This window comes from Cervus elaphus, chromosome X (assembly GCF_910594005.1).
Source record: "Cervus elaphus chromosome X, mCerEla1.1, whole genome shotgun sequence".
NCBI lineage: Eukaryota > Metazoa > Chordata > Mammalia > Artiodactyla > Cervidae > Cervus > Cervus elaphus.
The window spans coordinates 131,200,672-131,223,060 of record NC_057848.1 but is presented as its reverse complement, the minus strand read 5'-3'; the positions used below and the strand labels follow the sequence as shown (position 1 = coordinate 131,223,060).

The window sequence follows — 22,389 nt, the reverse complement described above, 5'->3', positions numbered from 1 at the left end:
TATTCAACAGTAAACAATATTTGTCATAATATATAAAACTTTGTAGAAATTTAATAAATTGCTACTACAAAGATAGGAAAAAGAAAGTATTATAGAGCTAAATCCACATCTACCATAAAAGGAAGTCCAAGTCTAGTTATTTACCATAAAAAAGTCCAAGAAATATGGTTTCAGTAAATACCAAGAGAAACAACTAATGTAGTTGAAACTTCTGTAGGAAAAGAGCCACTAAATGTAATAAGAAAGGTACTGGAATTAGTCAAATACCACTTGACTTCTTGAACTATTGCATTGTTTTCACAAAAATCACTTAAAAAATAAACTCACTGAACAAAGCAGAAATCCCCTAAAATAGCAATAACCTATTGATTCCTGGTTCTAAAAAAACAACTTTTGCTACCTATAAAGTAACATGTACTCATTGTAAACACTTCAGATGACACAAAAATATTGAAAATACAACATGAAAATCCTGTATACTAACCTCAGGGATAGCCTCTGAAGATCTGTGTGCACACTTATGCTCACCTGCAGTTTTTTTAAAAAGTGGGGTCATACTTTTTGTAACCTGATTTTACCACTAACAAGTGAATCTTCTAGATCAAATTTATATAGCTCTACATTCCTCTTAATAATTGTATAGAATCCTATCATTTGAATGTAGCATTAAAAGTAATTAACAAAAATCAGGAAGCCAGAGGAAACAGGGAGGAGGTGCACTTAAATTTTCCTCTTCTTTACTAACAGGGAGTTAGCAGATATTTTGTAAAGCTGGTAACTTAGGACAGAAAAAGCATATTTAAAGTAATAAAGGCATCTACTAGAAAAACTAAAAACATATTAGCAATCAAAAAAGGGGTCGGGGACAGTGAGTGTACACCAAATTCCTTACCTTTCAGAGTGACCATCCAATATGTACTATCCAAACTTGGACCAAAAAACAAAAAAACAATATATGTATAAAGAAATTCTCGTAATGGTTGTCTCATAAAAGGGGATGAGGGTGGGCACTTAAATGTTTCTGTCATCATAAATGTACCTATTTTGTGTGCTTAGTTGCTCAGTTGTGTCTCTTTGTGACCCCATTAAATGTACCTATTATAAAAAGATACTTGAAAATAGCTATTTATAAAAGTATATAAACTATGACTCAATTTTTATACACAATACACGTGTCCATATGTATATAGAAAAAAATTCCAAAAGTTATGTACCAAAATACAGATAATCATTTCTAGATAGACGTTATCAACATATTTTTTTGCTATGTATTTTCTATAAGAAGCATATTTAAGAAAACATTAAAAATCATCTTTTTTTGTGAGGGAGATTGGGGAGGGCTCTAAGAATACAACAATAAAAATTAGTCAAAATGGGGAATTCTCAGATAGTCCAGCAGTTAGGATTCCACACTTTCACTGCTTAGGGCATGGGTGCAATCATCAGGCAGGGAACTGAGATCCTGCAAGTCATGTGGTGAGACCAAAAAGAAACAAAAAAAACTATCAGTCAAAATGTCCTTATATATCTTCCAAAGTCTAAGCCACAAAATACCTGTATTCCACATACTCAAGTTTTAATAAATCTTGCAAACAACCTTTATGCCCTCAAACATAAAAACCCCCATTTTCGACAACGGCAGGCCATAGGCTTTTCATTCAGGCTGAGCCCCACCAAGTCTTTCCTGATGGAGCTTGATTCAGAACCTTCAGAGGTTTCCTATAGGTTAACACTAACTCTAGCACAGTAATACACTTTTCACATACTCATTCACAACACTGGCTGGATACCTACTCTGAGCAAAGCATTACACAGGGGTGTGTCACAAGTTATAGATTAACACCACATATGACTGCCTCAAGTAGCATACAACCTCGTGGGGTAACAGCACAGACAAGAGGCAGAATAAGGGGCACCAACAGAGAGGAGACAGTATGGAGAACACTGATAGTATTTTGCATTTGGTATATAAATCAACAATCAAAAAATACTTGGAAATGTATAGGTAAAAATGAGGTGTTCTTTTTCACTTTTCATTCATGTTTGGACTCTGAAAGTAGTTATGGTTACAACTCATTTGCCATTAAATCATATGCCAGGTTCTCCTTTTTTATTATGTAACTTTTCATATAAGAATATTTAGTCTCCATTTGAGGGCAGTCATTTTTGTGCCCCCCACTTTCCCAATGTATCATATAGAGAAGAGACACTTTATATTTCCAAGATGAACAAACTGAGCCAGCTACTTGAGCTCCCTATAGTAGCCTGCCTCACTGCACCAAATGAAAGGTATCAGGCAGACAGAGCACACAGAAGCACAGCCAAGGTTCCACCTAATGGAGAATACTTTTCCCTTTAATTTCACAGTAATGAAAAGCTAGGCAAGGAGGAAACAGAGAAAAGCTCAAAGAAGAAAAATTAAGTATTTATAAGCAAAATCACTTCATATTAAGAGAGTCCGAGTTTTATTTAGTGTTTTTTCTGAGGCGCTAATGAGAGTAAAAGAAGAAAATAAAGATCAATCCCACATTCAATTTTAAGGAGTCTCGTGAGGGTGAAAGGACAAAGACTGGAACAACCTTGAAAATATGAAACACCTGTTTATAACACACAAAAAACACTGTAAGGATTTCCTATCAAAAGGAGATAATCTGAACATCACCAAGTCTTTCCAACCTGAAGACTCCAACACCCATTGTTCTGTGCTTTTTCCCAATTCTAACCTAGAACTGTAGCCCACCAGGCTCCTGTCCATGGATTTTTCCAGGCAAGAATACTGGACTGGGTTGCCATTTCCTTCTCCAGAGGATCTTCCTGACCCAGGGATTGAATCCAAGTATCCCTGTGTTTCCTGTGCTGCAGGCAGATTCTTTACCACTGAGCTACCTGTGATATTGGTCCTGAGAAACAAGTCAACTGGCCTAGTGTTCAATCAACATAATGCTACCGAAAAACCTGAAAGCCTTAAATCCATACTACACTACTAAGTATTTTAAAATGATTTTTACCTCTTTGTAAAGAAGGGGTCAGTGTATTAATTAGGATTTTTAAAAATGAAAAACGAGATTCACTCGAAGTTAATAAAATGAATCTGTGACCCAACTCTATGTACTCTCAAAATAATGAATTCTATCCAGGTTGCCAGGATAAACAAATGAATAAAAATAATTTAGAAGTTTACATACAAGCAGGTATTTTTACAACTGCAGACATCAAAAAAACAAAAAAGAGCTTTAGATATGTAGTATTTCCCTAGAGCATTTCTTGAAACTGTTTACTACAGTTATTAAATAAGTAAGAACTGTAGGAAAAAGCAACCTAAAAATTGGTATTAAATTTGCTTAATATCTTTAATAATTCTATTATCTGTAAATCCTTCCACAAAATGTGTTACAGTTCTTCAGTTTACTGCAAACATATCTTTAAAAAAATGTCAGCCCTACAGTTGAAGCTATAATACAAAGTTTTAATTACTGGCACTATACTAAAAAAGCACAATGGAAAACATTTTATTTAAATAAAATGAGAATAATATTTTACTGGGGAATACATCCAACAACTCATTTTCTCTCCATATCTACATCCAATAGTAGTGTTTTATAGGCAAATTTTAAACAAACACAAATTCTTAAAAAATAATGAAAGCCATGTTTTGCTCAGGGATGCTATTATACACATACCATACAGGTTATTTTATAGCAGATACTAGTCTGCTAAATTTCAGATGGCAAAATGCTAAGCAGTGAGTTGGGTATTGTCCAGCTAGTTGTTTCTTGTCATCCTGGAGAATCTGTCAATGTATAATGATGAGACCATCTTGTCACCACCATTTCTCTTCTCAGAGGTGACTTCATTGTGATAGAACATCCATTTTCTTAAGATGCAAGGCCTAGCAAAAAGCCTCCCACAAATCCACTGGATATCACAATGTTCTGTTTGACGAATTCTGTTGCCTGAAATAAAGTTTGAAGAAAAATACTCTGAATTATGCTACAACATGGATAAATCTTGAAAACACTAAGTGAAATAAAACAGACAAAACAGACAATGCTATTATAATTTGCACTTACATAAATAGTCAAATTCATCAAGACAGAAAGTAGAACAGAGGTTACCAAGGGCTAGGGAGACAGGTTAATTATAGGAGTTACTGCTTAATGGTTAGAGTTTCTATTCGGAATAATGAAAAAGTTCTGGAAATGGATAGTAGTAATGATTACATGGAAGTGTGAATATATTTAATGCCAGTGAATTGTGCACTTAAAAATAGTTAAAATGGTAAATTTTATGTTTTATATATTTTACCATAATAAGAAAAAGGTAACAAATTTTTAAAAATACTCTTAATTATTAAATCCAGAGCTGAGTATTATTTTTCAGATGTTTTCCTCAATTCAGTAAATATTCAGCAAACATTCTTGTGTTCCTACTATTGCAGATACCAACCATCAGGCAAGATGCCAGGGTTGTCCGTTACAAATTGAAGGAGCCTAGAGCTCCCAGCCAGGCCCAGAAGCTTCTTGCTTCTGAGATAACAAGCATATGGGCAGCAAAATTCTCACAGATGAAAAGAAATCTCCCTACAGTGTGGGCATAAATGATCCATTCAGCAAATTATTGACACAGATGATTAATAAATTCCCACAGCACGCACAATGATATTTATTAACAATCAGTCCACTTAGCCAGTGGGAAAAAATATACAGGATCAGAAAAATAACACCTTGATAAAATGTTTAACCCAAATAAAATCATGAAGAAGGAATTAGACAAAGCAAGACTGTGAGATACTCTGCCTAGATACTTCAAAAATGTGTCATGAAATTCAGAAAAACAAAAAACAGATGAGGGAACCATTTAAAATTAAAGGAGACTTCAGAGACATGACCACCAAATGCACTATGCAATTCTTAATTAGGGGGGGAAAAGATATAAAAATTTTAACATTAACTGTATATTAAGAAATACTATTGTATCACATTAAGTTTGGGGGAATTCATAAGCGTAATTGTATAGGAGAATATCCATACTCTTGGAACATATGTACAGAAGTATTAAAGAATAAAAAAACACAATGTCTTAAATAGTTCAGGAATAAAAAGGGTAAATCACACACACAAAGCAAATGTGAAATGCAAACAATCTGGTGAATAGGTGAAGAGTACTTGGGTATTTACTGTTTTTGTCTGTCAACTTTTCAACTGATATAAAATTTTTCAAAATAGAAGTTGGAGAAAGTAAAAGGACAGAATTAAAATAAAAGCAAAGGAATATTCAATTCAGTTCTAAACAAAGTAAGAATAAAACAGACAAAATATACATAAAAACATTAATAAAACTAATATATTAATAAAATAAAATATATACATTTTCAAACTATTCCACCTCAAAAAAAAATAGGTAGCTTTAGTTAACAACTAAAAAAAAATAAGAGTGATTTAAATGGTGACTTGATCCCAAATTTTACTTAACACTCTAGACATGACCAGAAACACCAATCTTTTTTTTAAAGATCATATTCCCTAGTTGCATTTTCTGCTGAGATCCATTTAAAAAAAAAGGAGCCAGAAATACACATTGTCTTACTTCTTCTATTATGTTATTGATTTCAGGTGCTGCCTTATTTGCTCGTTTCTTAATCTGTCTTTTTGCTTTGTTTACATCTTTTTCCACTCTCTTCCAGTCGATCTGCACATAGCCACTGTGACTGGCAATCTGCAAAAATGTAATAAAAATGGTTAATTTTAAACCTATTAGGTTGATAGTACAATATATGAACATGTCCAACTCTTTGCAACCCCATGGACTATAGCTCTCCAGGCTCCTCTGTCCATGGAATTCTCCAGGCAAGAATACTGGAGTGGGTAGCCCTTCCCTTCTCCAGAGGATTTTCCTGATCCAGGGACTGAACCCAGGTCTCCTGCACTGCAAGCAGATTGTTTACCATCTGAGCCACTAGTGAAGCCCCTATATGAACATTTAGATTTCAAGAAATGTATGATGCTTATGTGTAACAAAGCATAATTTATTCACTAATTTATTCATTAATACACAGAGTGCCGATTCTGTGCCAGGCACTGTTTTAGGCCGCCAAGTTATGGCCAAGAACAAGGAAGACAAAAGTCCCCACCCTCAGAGAGCTTACAGACCATTAGGGAAAACAGACTTAAGCATACAAAATTATTTAGATGTGATGAACACTATGTTAAGAAAAAGTACAGTACTTAATGACAAAAGATTCCAAAAATTATATCACAACTATTCTACAATTTGATCAGAATTTTGGGAATTTAAGAATTAGCTAAAAAGGCAGAGACTTGTACCCTTAATTAAACAGATGATTAATGTAAGAGATCAGTAGCCAATCAGTTTTTATGTCATTAAATAAGCTTGATAAACTCTCTTCACTAACTCACTCTTCAGTCAAATTAAGAATATATTTTCTGAAAAAAAAAAAAAAGAATACTTTTTCTGGTAACTGCTTTCAAAAGTGGAATATAAAAGAAGATATGCTCTACACAAATTTCATGTCATAAATACTTTTAATAAAACTACAGCTAAATGCCTGCTAACCCTAATGTCTGATATGGTGCTACTGAGACATAGCAAAATCTGAACAGGAACAATAGCATGTTTGTAAGCCAGTACAGTAAGTCATCCCTTCAAAGAGTACAATCAACATGTAAAGAAGCACAAGAGTAGTAAACAATTGTATACCATTATAAATCACTTCTACCAAGTTTATGCTTTCTTTGTAATCTCTTAATGTGTCACTTTAAGTACGAAATAACTCAATTGGTAAAGAATCTGCCTGCAATGCAGGAGACCCTGGTTTGATCCCTGGGTTGGAAAAATGCCCTGGAGAAGGAAAAGGCTACCCACTCCAGTACTCTGGCCTAGAGAATTCCATGGACTGTACAGTCCATGAGGTCGCAAAGAGTCGGACACGGCTGAGCAACTTTCACTTTCACACATAAAATACTTCAAATTATAAAAATATCTGACTTTATATAAATAGGCTGGGAATCTTAGGTTCCATTTTCACTGTGAATGACTCCAGAGAAGAATCTATCTATCTCCATTTCTTCCTATATTTATTCACCTTATATCAGTTCTAATTCTAGCCTCAGTAAAACAGAGTGATAATCAAAGCAAATGGCAACTGAAAGGTTTTCCTGGCAATACCTTACATGATAATCTGGGTCACAGACCCAGAAGTGATGATGAACCTTAAGGTCCCTCCCATAGACAGCAACTATAAACCCTGGTTAAAACACAAGGGCTCCAAAATAATAAAACGAAGCAGATTTTAAGAGGAGTTGAAATTTGTAAGACGAGACCAATATAAGATGAGTTGCCCATTTTTTTGGCTTTATCTTGAAGACAAGATGCAGTTGCAGGGTGGCTAAAAGCTGAGTAGAGAACGTGCCATTTTTCTGGCCTGAAGAACAAGAGGACAGAGCCCAGGAGAAGAACAGCTGCCAGAAAGGACACAGCTAGAGAAGGGAAGCCCCAAATTCTAGGTGTAAATTCTACCCAAGTCCTGAACCACACATCCATGGGGCATACTGAAGTACTCCGGCTGAGGCTAAAAAAGAAAAAAACTGAGATGTGAGCCACTCTCTACCACAGATGAAATGGAGTTTGCAATTTGAATATAACCAAGTTAACTGCCTACTAAAATCAAAACATTAACAAATTTCAGAGGAATAAAACAGAATCCAGACTCTCCGTAATATTCCCAATGCTCAGGGATAAAATCCAAAGTTACCTGATACAATAAAGCAAGAAAATGTGGCCTAGTCTCAAAAGAAAATCAACAGATGCCAACTCTGAGATGATCCATATACTGAAATTATCAGGACTTTAAAGCAGTACTATAACTGTGCTCAATGAGGTAAAGGAAACTGCACTTGTAATCAATGAAAAGATAAGAATTTCATCAGAAACACAGAAAAATATAAAAAGAACTAAATGAAAATTCTAGAATTGAAAAATATCTGAAATAAATTCACTGGATAAATGGCAGAAGGCAGATGACACAGAATCAGTGCACTTGAAACTAGATCACTAGAAATTTTACAATCTTAAAAAAAAGACTGAAAAGAACAGATGAACAAAACCTCAGAACCTTATCAAAGAGCCTAACATGCATAAGTCAGAGTCATGTTCAGAAGGAAAAGAAAGGAGAAAATATTCAAAGAAATAATGGCCAAAACCTTCCTGAACATAGTTAAAGACATTAACTTACAGAATAGCTCAGTGAACTCCAGGTAATGATCTAACACAATTATGAAATAACAATACTCAGATATGTGGGGGTTGGGGCACACAGAAGTTCAATAAATGATAGCTTAATTCCCATATTACATAATGGGAAGCCAACAGTTAATACCTCAAACTGAAAGACAAAGAAATATCCAATTAATTTGTTTAGGAAAAAGGAAATAAATACCTTAAGAATCAGCTAATAGTTCAAACTGGTTGCCTCAAGAGAGGAAAAATAGGGAGGTAGTGAGGGAGGCAGAGGATTATTCTAATCTGTATTTACCATTACACATGTACTTGACCCTTTGAATTATGGGCATGGACAACTTAAAAAAAGCTGAATTTAAAAGATTTATATACCAACTGTCTATTTTTTAAGATTGGAGTGTGATAAATATATACTGAAAAAATATACTAGAAGAGCTGTAAGTTGTAAGCAAACTAATATTTATCTTTAAATATAAGTAAAGGTAATAAAAATATGGAAGCAAGACTAAATAAAAGGTAATTAGCCTAAAAGCCATTTGTTTCTTTTTTTGTCTTTGTTTCCTTCTATTGAGCTTTCAAGGTAAGTCATATTGGTGGGAAAAACTGGTTTGATGTGGAGAGGTTCCATCTTCTACTCAGGGACTTCAAACATTACATGGACTAAACATGAAGTAGAAGATGGCAATCGCAAAACATGGGTCTGAAGGGGCTGAAATGGACTTCCGATAAATGACATGCAGAGCAGATCGAAATATATAATTCTATCTGTGAATATTCTAGGGAACTCTGCTTTGGTAGAGTATCCTTTTCCATCTTTTGAAACTGAGTTTTCAAACTGAGTTTTCAAAACAGCTATAAAATTAACTATCTTGATTCTTGATAACTATATAAATAACTTAATTCTTGGTTCTATATAAACCGAAGTCAAAAATCAGCTTAAATAAAATTCTTTGTGCAAATACTGGCATACTCATCCAAATGACTAAATTTAGAATATAATTATTTCTTTTTACCTTTTACAAGAGATAAGCAATTACTCTTAATAATACCACCAATAGAAAAACATATATATATAAATTTTTTAAACTGTTTAGTAAACAACTGAAAATCTGTGCTTAATACATATGAATTCAGTCCTTCTGTACATCAGGCAATGACACTGGTTATTACATGATCAATGGCTTAGATGCTGAAGTCAGATTTTGGTTGCTATGACCATCAGTCATTTTCAAAACCTGACAGATTTCTGTATCTTCAAAATTATTGCTAACATGCATTCCCAGAGATTTTTCAATTTTAGGATTTATTATATTTGATCTTCAGGGAATGATATTTTGGGGAAAATATATGCAAAACAGACATGAATGCCAGATAATATCCTGATAAACAACCTCTAAGAGCAAAGCGTTTTTGAACCTTATACTTAGAGGAACATAAACAGGACTAAAATTTCAAATCAACTTGCCTCAGAAATAGGATTATGAATTATTTTTGAAGACCAATTTTCCACTTTCTATATTATTATGGTTTCCTAGTTTTAAAAAACATGTTAGAAATTGCTAACAGCAATTTCCTCCAGGAAGGAAAAATGACTAGGAACAGGGAAGGAAAGAGACTTTTTGATTTTCATATATTGTGTATGAATGTGTGTGAACTTTAAATATATGTTTTAAATTGTCAGTATGAACAGGTTATGCTGTTGATGAAATGTTTATTTGTTAAGCAGAGGCAAGGACTGAAAGCTCTGACATACCTGAAGGAGAAGAAAGCCACCACCTACTGCAGTTGCTGCAAGTTTTCCAACTTTCTGGAACAAAAATCCCGCACACCTTTAGTGGAAGAAATGGCAAAGGATGAAAACAGAAGACAATCAATGATGTACTCAACTCTCTCTCTCTTCTAGTTTTCATTGCTTTCCTAACAAAATCTTAACTTATTTAAAAAATTATTTTTAAAAAAATTATAATAAAAATTATTATTAAAAATTTCTTAATAAAATCTTAACCAGTTCTTTTGACCATGTTCCGCACCTGCTCAGAAACCCTCAATGTTTCCTTTCAGTTATACAGACTAGTCAAAACTGCATAGTCTAAATTGTCTGAGATGTGCTTCAAAATAAGGGATGAAGAGAAGAAGGGAATTGACAGGGGAAAGACTGGCTACTGAAACTGAATGTTGAGTACTCAAGGGTTCATTATACTCTTCCTTCTACAGTTGTATTAAGTTGAAATTCCTCATAACAAAATGCTTAGTTTTGTGGGGCTTTTTTTTAATGTAGTCAAGATATTCCACACATCTGGCCAACTCTCACTCTACCCAAACCTTCTGCTCCAATCCAATCAGTTTCCAAACAGGTCACCACTCTTGCTCAAGCTATTAATCCCCATTTCTTGGGGTTTCTACCTAGCTCCATCTATCTAATATCTAAAACTTTTCTACCCTTTAAGGTCCAGCAAGAGGTCCACCTTCACGACTATACTTCGGCCCACATTTCTCATGGCTCCCTTATCTATTTCTATCTCTGTATTAAACCTGTTTTGTCTCATCTATCCTATAAGGATGTTAACCCATACTTCTTTTTTGATTCTCTCCTTCAGTGAGTTCATTATTCCTGTCAGCATTCCAGATCCAATGTACAAAGGAATCTCAGATTTCCAACGCCAGCCTTCTGTACTGTGTTGAATTGTGTCACCCCTGAAATCTATGACCTTCCTAGAACCTCAGAATGTGGCCTTATTTGGAGTAAATTCATTGCAAAAGCAGTTAATTCAGATGAGGTTATACTGGAGTAGGGTGGGCCCCAAATCCAATATGTCACAGAGACACACAGAAGGAAGAGAGCCATTTAATGGCAGAGGCAAAATTGAGACGACTCCCTAGAGGAGGAAATGGCAACCCACCCCAGTATTCTTGCCTGGAAAACCCCATGGACAAGAGGAGCCTGGTAGGCTACAGTCCATGGGGTCGTGAAGAGTTGGACATGACCTAGCAACTGAGCACACACGTCTACAAGTCAAGGAATGTCAGGGATTGTTGGCAACCACCAGAAGATGGGAGAGAAACATGGAACAAATTCTCCCTGAGCCTCCAAGAAAGAACCAACCCTCCTGACACTTTTCAAACTTCTAGTCTCCAGACCTGTGAGAGAATAAGTTTCTCTCATTTTAAGTTACCTAGCTGTGGTGCTTTGTTATAACAGCCTGAGGAAACTAATACACCATCATAAATGGAAAATGTACATTTCCAATCACATGACGAGCTTCTCTTGCCACCCAGAACCACATATTCAAAATGTCCCAAAGCAAACACCATCTTTCCAACCAAACTACCTGTTTGCTAAAGTCCCAATTTCTAAATGATGGCACTATTCTCAAGGCTTCTCACCCCATGCTCATCTCAGACTGCCTTCTTCATCGCCTCTGGGGTCTAACTGATGGCCAATTCTATACACCCGCGTTTCTCCAAAACATTATTTGATTGTCTTCTTTTCATCCTCAAAAGCATCACTACCTTGCTTCCAGATCACACTAACGACCCTCTGGCTGATCTTCACACCTCCCATCTCACCTAGCAGCCACCCATCCGGCTGTCAGTTTTAGTTTCTTATTATGATCAAGAACCTATAGCTACCTACAGCTAAACATAAATTTCCTCAGCTTCCCAATCAAGCCCTGAATTGGTCTGAATTGTTAACTAGCTACCATCTTATTAACCATTCCTCCTTAACATATGCCACAGTAGGACATCACTTTTACACTCTAAAAAATTGCAAATGTTTATTACACTGAATCTAAAGTCATTGCAACAAATCACCTGTATAATATGAGTCCTATTACACAGCTCTTGGACCAACACCTGGCTATAATCCAAACATGTGTGTCCCTCAGTAGGGGGGACAGCAACAAAGACTCAGAAAAGCGAGCAAAGGAGCCAAGCAGCAGCCAGGTCTTAACAGTATCCTGGGGACTGTGCTCCACAAGCATGTCTATCCTTTGCTTGATGGCATGAGAAACTAAAATCAATCTACTAATGTCCTGTTCTGTCTCTAGCCTTTCCAAGCAAACTTCTTCCAATTATGGGGCTTCTCACCAAGTTTGGCCTACAAGGAGAAAACACACAATGATTTAATTCTACTGCTCAATTATTTTTTAGCCTCTTTCAAGATGGGGCTTTAGGCCTGGACTCACATTAACCAATCACCCAAGGCACCAGACTGTGAGTTTATTTAGTAGAAGACCAGGCTCTGAATTGTGGGCATCAAAGTATAACCAGCTTGAGAAGAATCATCTGAATAACCAAGGCTCTGACCAGGCATCTCTCTTAACTGCAGGCTTTTTTCATAAGCAGTACTAATAAGTACACATCATGAATAAATACTGTACCTCTTCATCACACAATCTTCTGAGTGTCTCTACCATAAAATGGCATTTATTTTTAAAAAGGCGTTAAAAAAAGGCATAAAAGAGTGCACCATTGTTCCAAGGCGCAAATAAAACACAAATTTAAAAAAACACTTTATACTTATCGAGTTTAAATATGTAAATATTTAAATTAATGAATAAGATGAATTTAACCTAGAATCTAAGAAAAAAAATGATTACTCACAGGTTAAGCACACCCACTAGCTTCAGAAATTCTCTAGGGTGATGAATATTTTCAAAATAAAAGGTCAAACTTCTTTCTGACCCTTGTTATTTGGCTAATCTTTTCAGTCTAAGAATAACAGAATTAGATCTACAGTAGCAATTATACAATCATGTGATCTGAAATGTTAACCGGTGAGGTTAATACTTATTAACCTCTCCCCCTTAATGTACTCCACAGTATTATCACTGGGTAATTCCAACAAAGACCCAATGTTCTACAACTCTTCTTCTTCAAAGTATTATCATAATTTAAATTGGCCCACAAAAATTAACAGAACCATCTGTATCATAATCAGTAATTTTTACACTGCTTTGCACAGGGCTGATAATCCTGGAGATTAGTTTTACTGTGGGAGTTCTCACAGGGTTTTCAACTAAACAAGTAAAAATTATTTACATATAATTAATTCTTCTCTTCTATGTTTTTCCCTCTTTACCCACTGGCACTGAATCAGATCCACTACATCTGCTAAATCTGAGAAGGGGGAAAGTAGGCAAAAAAAAAAAAAAAAATCAAAGGAAGGATGAGGAGGAGGATGATCACCAAAACCCAGCAAAGAGTCTGAGTGTAGATTACACTAATCATATCACCGAGAAAAGTCTCAAGGTACAGCTCTTCTGGGATTAACATTGTAAAACCACTGACTGAGTACTAGTTGGCCCAGATACAAAAGGGCAGCAGTAAGGCTCCCAGTGAAATGTAACAAAAAAAGGATGTTCTCACCAGCCACTCACTCCACCCATTACAATCTGGGTGGCTACCGAGTATTTTTCTACCATAGGTCCGGAACTGTGGCCAAACACTCGATTCCACCAGTGGTGTCTTCTGGCATACTCAGTTAAATCCAACACTTCGTAAGAATCATCATCACTTTCATATTCTTGAAAGCAGAAAACGAAAGCAACACATTTACAGTCAACTGAAAGTTAAAAATGTCGTGTACATTTTCATCTGTTAAAATTCATTGTTACACTGGCATACACCTAAAAACGCCCAGATATAGACAGTTTCTTAAACCCAATCCCTGAGACTTAGGGCCTGGAGAGTAAAGGGCCTAGCATCCCCTTCCCAAAGAGCTAGACACAGGCCTGGGGGGCAACGTCAGTTACACAGCTGAGCAGTTACACCCCTACCCCAAATCTCTGTAGGGGTGGCTCAGTTTCACAGCAGGGTCTCCCCCAATCTCGGCGGGTAGGTCAGTTTCACAGCATGAAGGGTCACCCCCAAATCTCAGGTTCAGGGTCAGTGCAGGGTTCATTTTCATCAGTGGGAGGAAAAGGGGGTCTTCCACTGGCCGAACCGGCTAGAGGCCCAGCAAGAAGAAATGACTTCAAGAGCAAGACTTAAACGTTAGAAGACGGATAGGAAGAGAGGTGAAGGTAAGACAGGTGGGGCTGTGTTGAGGGGAGGGTCCAAGAAGGGGAGGGGAGGTCTAGTCTAAAAGGGGTGCTCAAAGAGGTTGCCTCAAGAAAACAGAGCCCCCAGGATCCCTGGGACAGGAGAAGGAAGAGGCGAGCCCGAAGCAAGGTCAAGAGTTGTGAGCCGCCTCTAAGATACTACTTCGGGCCCCGGCCGCTCACCTTGGGGAGGGGGGTTCCGGGTCGCCATGATACCGCCGGCGGCCTGTACTGAGGCGGTCCCAACCCGCCCGCCTCTCGCCCCTACTTTAAAAACCGCTCTAGGCCCAGGTGGAAGTCTATGGTCTCTTTTTTATCTCCTCCTCTTTTTCCTCCAGGCGCAGAGTCCTGTCCCCGCCCCCTCCTCTAAGCGCAGGGCCTTCCGCGCAAGCGCAGGGCAGAGGGGCGCGAGGAGGGGGGAGGGGGGAGACAGGTTGGATACCAGCCCGCAAGGATTTGTGGGAGTTGTAGTCAGTTGCCCTCCGCAACTCTGGTTTCCCACCCCTCCCCCTCGAGAATTTCCAGAAGCTAACTTTTGGTATTTTGTTTCAAAGGGCCTCAGAGCTGGAGAGGAGGGGGCGTCACACGGTGGTTAAACGAAAACCAGCTTGCTATTTGTAACACGGTACCAGAAAGAGGCTTTTAAAAAGAGATAAGAGAACCCCTCTTTCAAACCACACTTTTCAAGCAGTCAAAGGCTCACTAACAGATGGAAAATTTTTCTAACGCGCTGCTGCTGGGAATTGGAACCTTTTCATTTTCTCCACGCGTTTCCTGCCAGGAACCTGAGGGAGGAAGAGGGAAGCCCAGGTACTGACCTGACACGAGTTACTCAAGAGGACATAATTTTTAAGCATCATATTTAAATCTGACAAAGGAACGAGGATAAGTTCTTCACCCAAGAAGCCTCACGGGATTCTGTTGAATGAGAAACCATGTTGAAAACCAAGCAGCTAACTCAGGTTCACATAAACCGGCCCCGAAACTTGTTTTGAACTTACGTTGCACCCGCATTCGCAGTACATTTGAAACAACCCTATCAGTATTCTTATTCTGAGAATATGGAAATGAAGAAAAATAAGAAATCCTGGTAGAAGCTGCTTTACTTAAAATATTAACTTACATAATTGTACGTGGCTTTTCAAGTCCTGGTGCTTTAAATGCAAGGGTTGATGTCTCTCAAGTTCCTCAGCCTGTGGGCCTCAAAATACAATTCTAAGACTGGCTGGAGATATTAATCTTCACTTTGTGTGAGATTACTGTGGTGGGCCATGCGCGGATTGGAAAAGAATTTCCAGCCAAGAGGCTGAATGAGAGATGAATAAAGTTTACTAGAGAGGGACACACTATTACAACACATGCCGGCTCGAGGGAGAGCCCAACCCTTTCGCAGGCTAGCAGCCAATTTTTATTGTCTCAAGATAGGAAATTCCTACTAGAAGGATGGTATTAGGTTATTGGTTAGGATGCCATAGGGGCTTCCCTTGTAGCTCAGCTGGTAAAGAATCTGCCCGCAGTGTGGGAGGCCTGGGTTCAGTCCCTGGGTTGGGAAGATGCCCTGGAGAAGGGAAAGGCTACCCACTCCAGTATTCTGGCCTGGAGAATTCCATGGACTAGAGTCCAACAGGACTAAGCAACTTTCACTTTCACTTTAGGATGCTGTAGGGTGGGTAATCCAGTAAGTATTTCACCTACTTCGGGGTCAGGGAACTGGCTGGTTTAGATCTGGAGGCTCAGGGCAACAGTTGCTATGGGCTTTGGGCAGTTCCAGAGATTTTTATTCTGTAACATTGGTACAGGGCTCCACACCTGTGACCTTGGTATGAAAGTGAAAGTGAAAGTTGCTCAGTCATATCCGACTCTTTGCGACCCCATGGACTATACAGTTCATGGAATTCTCCAGGCCAGAATACTCGAGTGGGTAGCCTTTCCCTTCTCCAGGGCATCTTCCCAACCCAGGGATCGAACCCAGATCTACTGCATTGCAGGCAGATTGTTTACCAGCTGAACCACAAGGGAAGGTACAGTTCAGTTCAGTTCAGTTCAGTTGCTCAGTCGTGTCCTACTCTTTGCGACCCTGTGAATCGCAGCACGCCAGGCCTCCCTATCCATCACCAACTCCCAGAGTTTACTCAAACCCATGTCCATCAAGTCGGTGATGCCATCCAACCATCTCATCCTCTGTCGTCCCTTTCTCCTCCTGCCCCCAATCCCTCCCAGCGGAAGGTATAGGGCTCCACAATTACATGTTTTGGAAACAAAATAATTTTAAGGGACATAACTTCAGAGGTCTTCACTGAAATTTTTTCCAAGAGTTAACACGTTTGAGTTCATACACTACTTTCACCCCATTGCCTCCCCACTCCCAATGAGGTGCTAACAAATAAGAAAAATAGCAAATGATGGGCCACTAAAAGAAGAGAAAGGAAAATTACAAACTGGAAGAGCAAAATTACAAATTGGAAGAGGATTGACTGGGCCAATGACATCCAAACATGTTCACCTACTTCTAGCACTATCTGCCAACTACAGAAAGAAGTCACTTTCCTGTCAAGGCAATGATATTTAGCACCAAATGATTATGGAGAAAAGACGGAGAAAATGGAAACAAAACACTGCTCTTAAGATGCCAAAAAATAGACTTTTGAATCCAAAATGCATCCAGAACATGTCCAAAAATGAATTAAAGGCAATCATTTCTGTAGCGCACTTAAGGGTTGAGAAGGAACTACTTTTTATCGCTCTTCCTTTTGTTTTCTTACAGTGATATGCCCTTGCCATTACCTCAACCAAGTTAGTTGTATAATTTAGTTTACTAGTGTGAGTTTTTTCTTTCCCAGTATCAAAAAGCTGTTATTTTGTTGGGTCAGTGATGAGTGGTTTAATGTGTAAATTGTGTACACAGACTTTAAAAGGTGCTGTGATCCTCCTGATTTTTTTAATTAATTCCCATTTTGAATAGGTTTTTTTTTTTCAGTCAGCACTAATAAGCATTTTCATTGTGAATACTGGTGTCTTACCTACCCACTGTGAAGTGAAAGTGAAAGTCGCTCAGTGCTGTCCTACTATTTGTGACCCCATGGACTATACAGTCCATGGAGTTCTCCAGGCCAGAATACTGGAGTGGGTAGCCTTTCCCTTCTCCAGGGGAAATTCCCAACCCAGGGATCAAACCCAGGTCTCCCACACTGCAGCAGGATTCTTCACCAGCTGAGCTACAAGGGAAGCCCAAGAATACTGGAGTGGATAGCCTGTCCCTTCTCCAGGGTATCTTCCCAACCCAGGAATTGAACCAGGGTCTCCTGCATTGCAGGCAGATTCTTTACCAACTGAGCTATCAGGGAAGCCCCTACCCACCGTACTAAAACATAATTCATGTAGCCTCCAGTTTTTCAATGGGTAGTGTTCCAAAAGTTTTTGAGTAACTTATTCAAAATAGAGAACATTTTCTATTTAATCCATAATGAAACTGTAATGAAACTATTCCTTCCTGATCTCTGTCTTCCTCAATGTCTTTGGAAACCTTATTTGTTAAAACATAATTTAGTCAGAATTCAGAAAAGCGAAAAGCAGACAAAAAAGCAAACAGGAGAACAATTCACAGTCCCTGGGCAATCTAACCTCCCCATTGGCTACAACTGATCCAAACATGGTGGAGCCCACTCATCTCACATTCGCACACTTAAAATACTCCAAGACTTAGAATCTAAGTGACCTTTCAAAGCACTGAGGTAATCAATTGCTGATGAGAAAAGTGTAGCAAAGTTTATGCTGCATGCACTAGCTTGTTGGAATATAAACAAGTAAAAAGTTTGATAATGTGTATGTACAATCGTATAGATGCCACTTCATTAATCCCACTAAAAATCAGTGCCAAAGACAATATAAAGAGTTCTTATGCATATAGATATTCATTGTAGGGTTCTTGTTTTGTTTTTCATAATGAAAAGGAGTAGAAATAATAAGGGACAATAGAAAGTGTCCAATAGTAGATGTACAGTTATAGAAATTAGGGAATGTTACGTTTATAAAGACTGTAATAACAAGAAAATGCTTAAGTGAAAAAACCTGTTTACCAAAGTGCACTGACAATTTTAATGCAAATGAAAGTGAAAGTCTCTCAGTCGTGTCTGACTCTTTGTGATCCCACTGTATAGTCCATGGGGTTTTTCAGGCCAGAATACTGGAGTGGGTAGCCTTTCCCTTCTCCAGGGCATCTTCCCAACCCAGGGATTGAACCCAGGTCTCCCGCATTGCAGGCAGATTCTTCGCCAGCTGAGCCACAAGGGAAGCCCAATTGCAAGTGATTTATTCAATTTCTGCTAAAAAATGCAGACTTGATAAAATGGAGTAGATTATGTTGCAAACTTGATTCTAGCCTGTTGGCTATTGCTGAACACAAATTCCTGTGCCCCACACACAGTGAGGCCAAACAAACTGAAACATCAGAATTTAGAGAAAGGAAGTTTTATTGCAGGGCTATACAAGGAGAGAAGGTGGCTTGTGCTCAAAACCCTCAAACTTCCTGATAGTTTTGATAGAGATAGAAGAAGATAGTTATACAGGTAGTTGTAGAAGTCCAAATGGGATTATAGATAGAGGGGAACATAGAGAACTTTGGAAGACCACTGTAAATTAACGATCCCTCAAGAAAGCTATTGGAATGAAGCTGGCTTGCTTAACTATGGAGTCATAAACAAGAGCATGAGATATGCCCCAGGTCATTAAATGAAAAAAAAAAAAAATGTTACCACCCTTCTGATGATTTGAATAAGCACTATGATTGTCCTAGTGTGACCTCAAAGGATCAGACACTCTTCTGCTCAATGTGAAGAAGGAGCTAGTGATGTAAGCCTGACGTCTACTTGAAGAATAAGGAAGAAACAGCCTTTTTCCCCAAACCCACTTTCCTTTGATTATAAAAATATAACCCACTTAATCCTTAGGGTAGAGCCTGCTCCCTGCCCACTTGCATCTCTCAGAAGTGTCCTATATTAATAAATCTACTTCTTACCTATCATTTTGCCTCTCACTGAATTCTTTCTGTGCCAAGACAGAAAGAGCCTGAGCCTCAGTAAGTCCAGATACCAGGTGAGTGATTCTAATTAAAAGACTATAGGTTCAAGTCCCAATCTGGGTTTAGACTGGGTTCGACTCCCAATCAGAGGTGCATGGTTTCAGTTTTAGGGGAAAAGTTTTTATAGGCAAAAGTTACCTGAAGTTACTATACTCCACCTGGGTGGGAGCCTTAATTCCTGCAGAACTCAAAGTATTGTTGTGTGTATTCCTTGAGGAGGAATCAGGACCCTGCCCCAAGGCTGCACTATTTTTTTAAGTTGATTTTTTTATTTTTTAATTTTTTAAATTTTTTTTCCCATTTATTTTATTAGTTGGAGGCTAATTACTTTACAATATTGTAGTGGGTTTTGCCATACATTGACATGAATCATCCATGGATTTACATGTATTCCCCATCCCGATCCCCCCTCCCACCTCCCTCCCCATCCCATCCCTCTGGATCTTCCCAGAGCACCAGCCCCTAGCACTTGTCTCATGCATCCAACCTGGGCTGGTGGTCTGTTTCACCCTTGACAGTGTACTTGTTTCAGTGCTATTCTCTCAGAACATCCCACCCTCGCCTTCTCCCACAGAGTCCCAAAGTCTGTACTCAGCCACTAAAAAGAATTCATTTGAATCAGTTCTAATGAGATGAATGAAACTGGAGCCCATTATACAGAGTGAAGTAAGCCAGAAAGATAAAGACCAATACAGTATACTAATGCATATATATGGAATTTTAAAAGATGGTAACGATAACCCAACATGCAAAACAGAAAAAGAGACAGATGTACAGAAGTTGATTTTTTTAAAACATATTTTTATTTTTGCCTGTGCTGGGTCTTCATTGCTACCTGCAGGTTTTTTCTAGTTGCAGCAAGCAGGGACTACTCTAGTTGCAATGCAAGGGCTTCTCATTGCGGTGGTTTCTCTTGTCATGGAGTATGGGCTCTAGAGCCCAGGGACTTCAGTAGTTGTAGCACATGAACTCCGTAGTTGTGGCCCTCAGGCTGCAGAGCATGGGTTCAGTAGTTGTGGCACACAGGCTTAGTTGCCTGCCCCCCACCCCCTCTGTTGGCATGTGGAATCTTCCCAGAGTAGGGATCAAACTCCTGTCTCCTGCACTGGCAAATGAATTCTTTACCACTGGACCACCAAGGAAGTCCTGCACTATTATCTCTTGATGTCTCCTCCCTTGTTTCTGTATCACTTTCCTTCCCTGATTAGCAAATGTTTGAATCTGCCCTTTGGAGCTCAGGGAAGGTCAAGGGGGCTGAATGAAGCCTATTTCCTATTAACAAGAAATGAGGGACATGATAAGGATTTGTACCAGGGAGGGCCCCACAGAATCCTGCTTGTTTGAGAGCTAAATGTTTTATAAGATAGTGTTACCAAACCAAACTTGGGTCTGCTCACCTATGCCCAGTAAAACTAAACTACTGACATGGGTGAAACAGGAGGGACTGGGGCAAGTCACAAATTTTAAAAGAATGACATAGTTCAAGGACATGACATAAACTGATTAGAACCAAATAGATCCAAGTTGAAAGACAGTCAACTTCCACTAGACCTTGAGCCTCATTATATACACATCAACAAGCTAAATGGCACACCCACAGGCACCATGACAGTTCCAAGGCCAACCATAAAGGTGAAAAAGTGGGCAGTGGCTCAATTACTGGAAATCCCCACCCGTTCCCCCAAATAGCTGGAATACTGTTCCCACTAATTAGCCTAGGAAATTACTCAGCCCCATAAAAACTGACAATCCCATATCCTGGAGCTGCTTTCGCCTTCTGAGCTAGCCCACACTCTGTCTGTGGGGTGTGTTTTTCTCTAAGTAAATCAACTTCTTACCTATCACTTTGTTTCTCCCTGAGTTCTTTCTGAGATGAGACATCAAGAATCTGAGCTTTAGTAAGTCCTGAGACCAGGTGTGATCTCAGTTAAAAGACCGTGGGTTCAAGTCCCAATCTGGGTTTGGCTGTGTTCAAGCCCTGGCATGTGATGTCCAGTGTCAGTCTGAAATGCAGTTTCACCAGGTTTTGGTAAAAGAAAGTGCAGCATTTAAGTTGCCACACAAGTAGTAGGACAACTAATACTCAGAAAGCTTGAACACCCCAGTGGGGCTCAGCAAAGCATTTTTAAAGGTAAGGGGAGGGTTGGACCATAAAGAAAGCTGATCGCTGAAGAATTGATGCTTTTGAACTGTGGTGCTGAAGAAGACTCTTGAGAGTCCCTTGGACTGCAAAGAGATCAAACCAGTCAAACCTAAAGGAAATCAACCTTGACTATTCATTGGAAGGACTGATGCTAAAGCTGAAGCTCCAATACTTTGGCCACCTGATGTGAAGAACTAACTCATTAGAAAAGACCCTGATGCTGGGAAAGATTGAAGGCAGGAGGAGAAGGGGACAACAGAGGATGAGACTGTTGGATGGCACCACCGACTCAATGGACATGAGTTTGAGCAGGCTCCGGGAGATGGTGATGGACAGGGGGGCCTAGCGTGCTGCAGTTCATGGGGTCACAAAGAGTCGGACGCGACTGAGCCCCTGAACAATAGCAACAAGGGGAGGGAGGAGGAGTCCCAAGGCAAGTGATCAGCTCCTGCACAGTTCTCTGATTGGTTGATGATGAGGTAACAATAGGATGTAGCATTTTCACTGCCATGGCCCGGGTACAGTCCCTGGTTGTAGAACTAAGATCTCACAAGCCACAGGGCATGGCAAAAAAAAAAAAAAAAATCCAAAACAAAAACAATATATATCAGAACTGAGTATACAATAAAGATGGAATTTCAAGTATTCAGGTAAATATGAACTTCATTTTAAAATCTGTTGTTGAAACAACTAAAGTTGATATCTGACATCTGGAAAAAGATACAGCTGAATCCATACTTTACAATATGTGCCTGGATCAACTCCATTTAATTATTTAGATATAAAAATTAAAATAATTAAAACTGAAGAAAACTGGGCAAATTCCTTTATAACTTTGCAGCAGGGATGACCTTTTATGAATGACTCAA

General features: G+C 38.7%; 1 protein-coding gene across 1 annotated transcript; it reads right to left on the bottom strand.

Annotated features, from left to right (window-relative positions):
* Positions 1–3,493: 3,493 nt before the first annotated feature.
* FUNDC1 (FUN14 domain containing 1) lies at positions 3,494–14,668 on the bottom strand. The gene is made up of 5 exons (XM_043897214.1): positions 14,484–14,668; positions 13,627–13,783; positions 10,010–10,085; positions 5,587–5,715; positions 3,494–3,953 (listed from the first exon to the last, which is right to left on the bottom strand). Exons 1-5 carry the CDS (start codon positions 14,509–14,511, stop codon positions 3,876–3,878), a joined length of 468 nt encoding a protein of 155 aa, XP_043753149.1. The 5' UTR covers positions 14,512–14,668; the 3' UTR covers positions 3,494–3,875.
* Positions 14,669–22,389: the final 7,721 nt, after the last annotated feature.

Bases quoted from the DNA above. Each gene is read 5' to 3' on its own strand.
- FUNDC1 (XM_043897214.1), bottom strand. From the start codon at position 14,511: ATGGCGACCCGGAACCCCCCTCCCCAAG. The intron at 10,086-13,626 runs GTGAGAACATCC...CTTCCACTAAAG, and splicing joins ATGGGTGGAGTGAGTGGCTG to GTGTGCGGGATTTTTGTTCC. The intron at 3,954-5,586 runs GTAAGACAATGT...ACTTTATTTCAG, and splicing joins TCAATAACATAATAGAAGAA to GCAACAGAATTCGTCAAACA.